Source organism: Buceros rhinoceros, unplaced genomic scaffold (genome assembly GCF_000710305.1).
Source record: "Buceros rhinoceros silvestris isolate BGI_N320 unplaced genomic scaffold, ASM71030v1 scaffold4347, whole genome shotgun sequence".
Taxonomy (NCBI): domain Eukaryota; kingdom Metazoa; phylum Chordata; class Aves; order Bucerotiformes; family Bucerotidae; genus Buceros; species Buceros rhinoceros.
Window position 1 is genome coordinate 44,829 of NW_010420283.1, and position 825 is coordinate 45,653.

At 64.2% G+C, this 825-nt stretch overlaps 1 protein-coding gene across 1 annotated transcript in view; it reads right to left on the reverse strand.

The window, feature by feature from the left end:
- The window catches only part of GTF2IRD1 (GTF2I repeat domain containing 1), a 45,348-nt gene that overhangs the window by 33,666 nt on the left and 10,857 nt on the right, over window positions 1-825 (reverse strand). The window contains exons 6-7 of the mRNA XM_010139246.1: window positions 747-813; window positions 220-309 (exon numbers count right to left, since the gene is read on the reverse strand). Of these exons, the coding sequence (XP_010137548.1) occupies window positions 220-309; window positions 747-813 (157 nt within the window). The remainder of the gene's footprint in view (window positions 1-219; window positions 310-746; window positions 814-825) is intronic.

The window sequence follows — 825 nt, forward strand, 5'->3', positions numbered from 1 at the left end:
GGGAAGAACCCCAGTGGGAATGAAGGTCTTGGCTGCAATGCTGAGACGTCGCAGCAAGTAAAGGGGAAAAAAATCTCCCACGGCAGCATTCCCAGTGCTGCTGGATCCCTGCAGAGCATGGGGTGGCTGGGAGACTGCTGCGGCAAGGCAGAGCCGGGGAGAATCCTGTCACTAAGAGCTGGCTGCCAGCCACCCCCAGTGCCAGAGTGGGACACAGACCTGTCTTGTCATGGACAATGGAGAAGAGGATGCGCTTGGACGAGTGCACGTTCTGGATGAGGGGACCTCCGGAGACTGACGATTTCTGTCCTGGACAAGAGGGGAGGCAAAGACAAAGGGCTGATGAGAGCCTGACCGATGCTCCAGGCACCTGAACAAGCCCTGGGTGCTGTTCCTCGCCTGCAACACCAACCCGACCCTGCTGGCTCTCCTCCGGGCACCCTGGCCGGGGTCCCAGGCAGACCGAGCCCCCACTGTCCCCCCGGCTGCCCCTCCAGCCTTATGGCGCGGCACCCAGCCTTCCAGGGCCGAAATGGAGGTGCACCCCGTCAGCACCTTGGAGCACCCAGGAAAGGGCCGGGGTGGCACGGCACGGCGGGGGGTGGTCCGCTCATCTCCATATGGACCGAGCTTTGCACCGATTTCCATCCGAGGACCGCCACAACACCCTGGCCTGTCCCCTGTCAGCGCCGGGGGGGTGGGCTTAGCGCCAGGCCCTCGGCTGAGAGCAAACTCCAGGCTATTACCACAGCAGTCGCTGTACTCCTGTGAGGAAGGCACCTTCAGCTCGCCCGCGGGCCTGGGCAGCAGCGGCTCGCCCGGCGC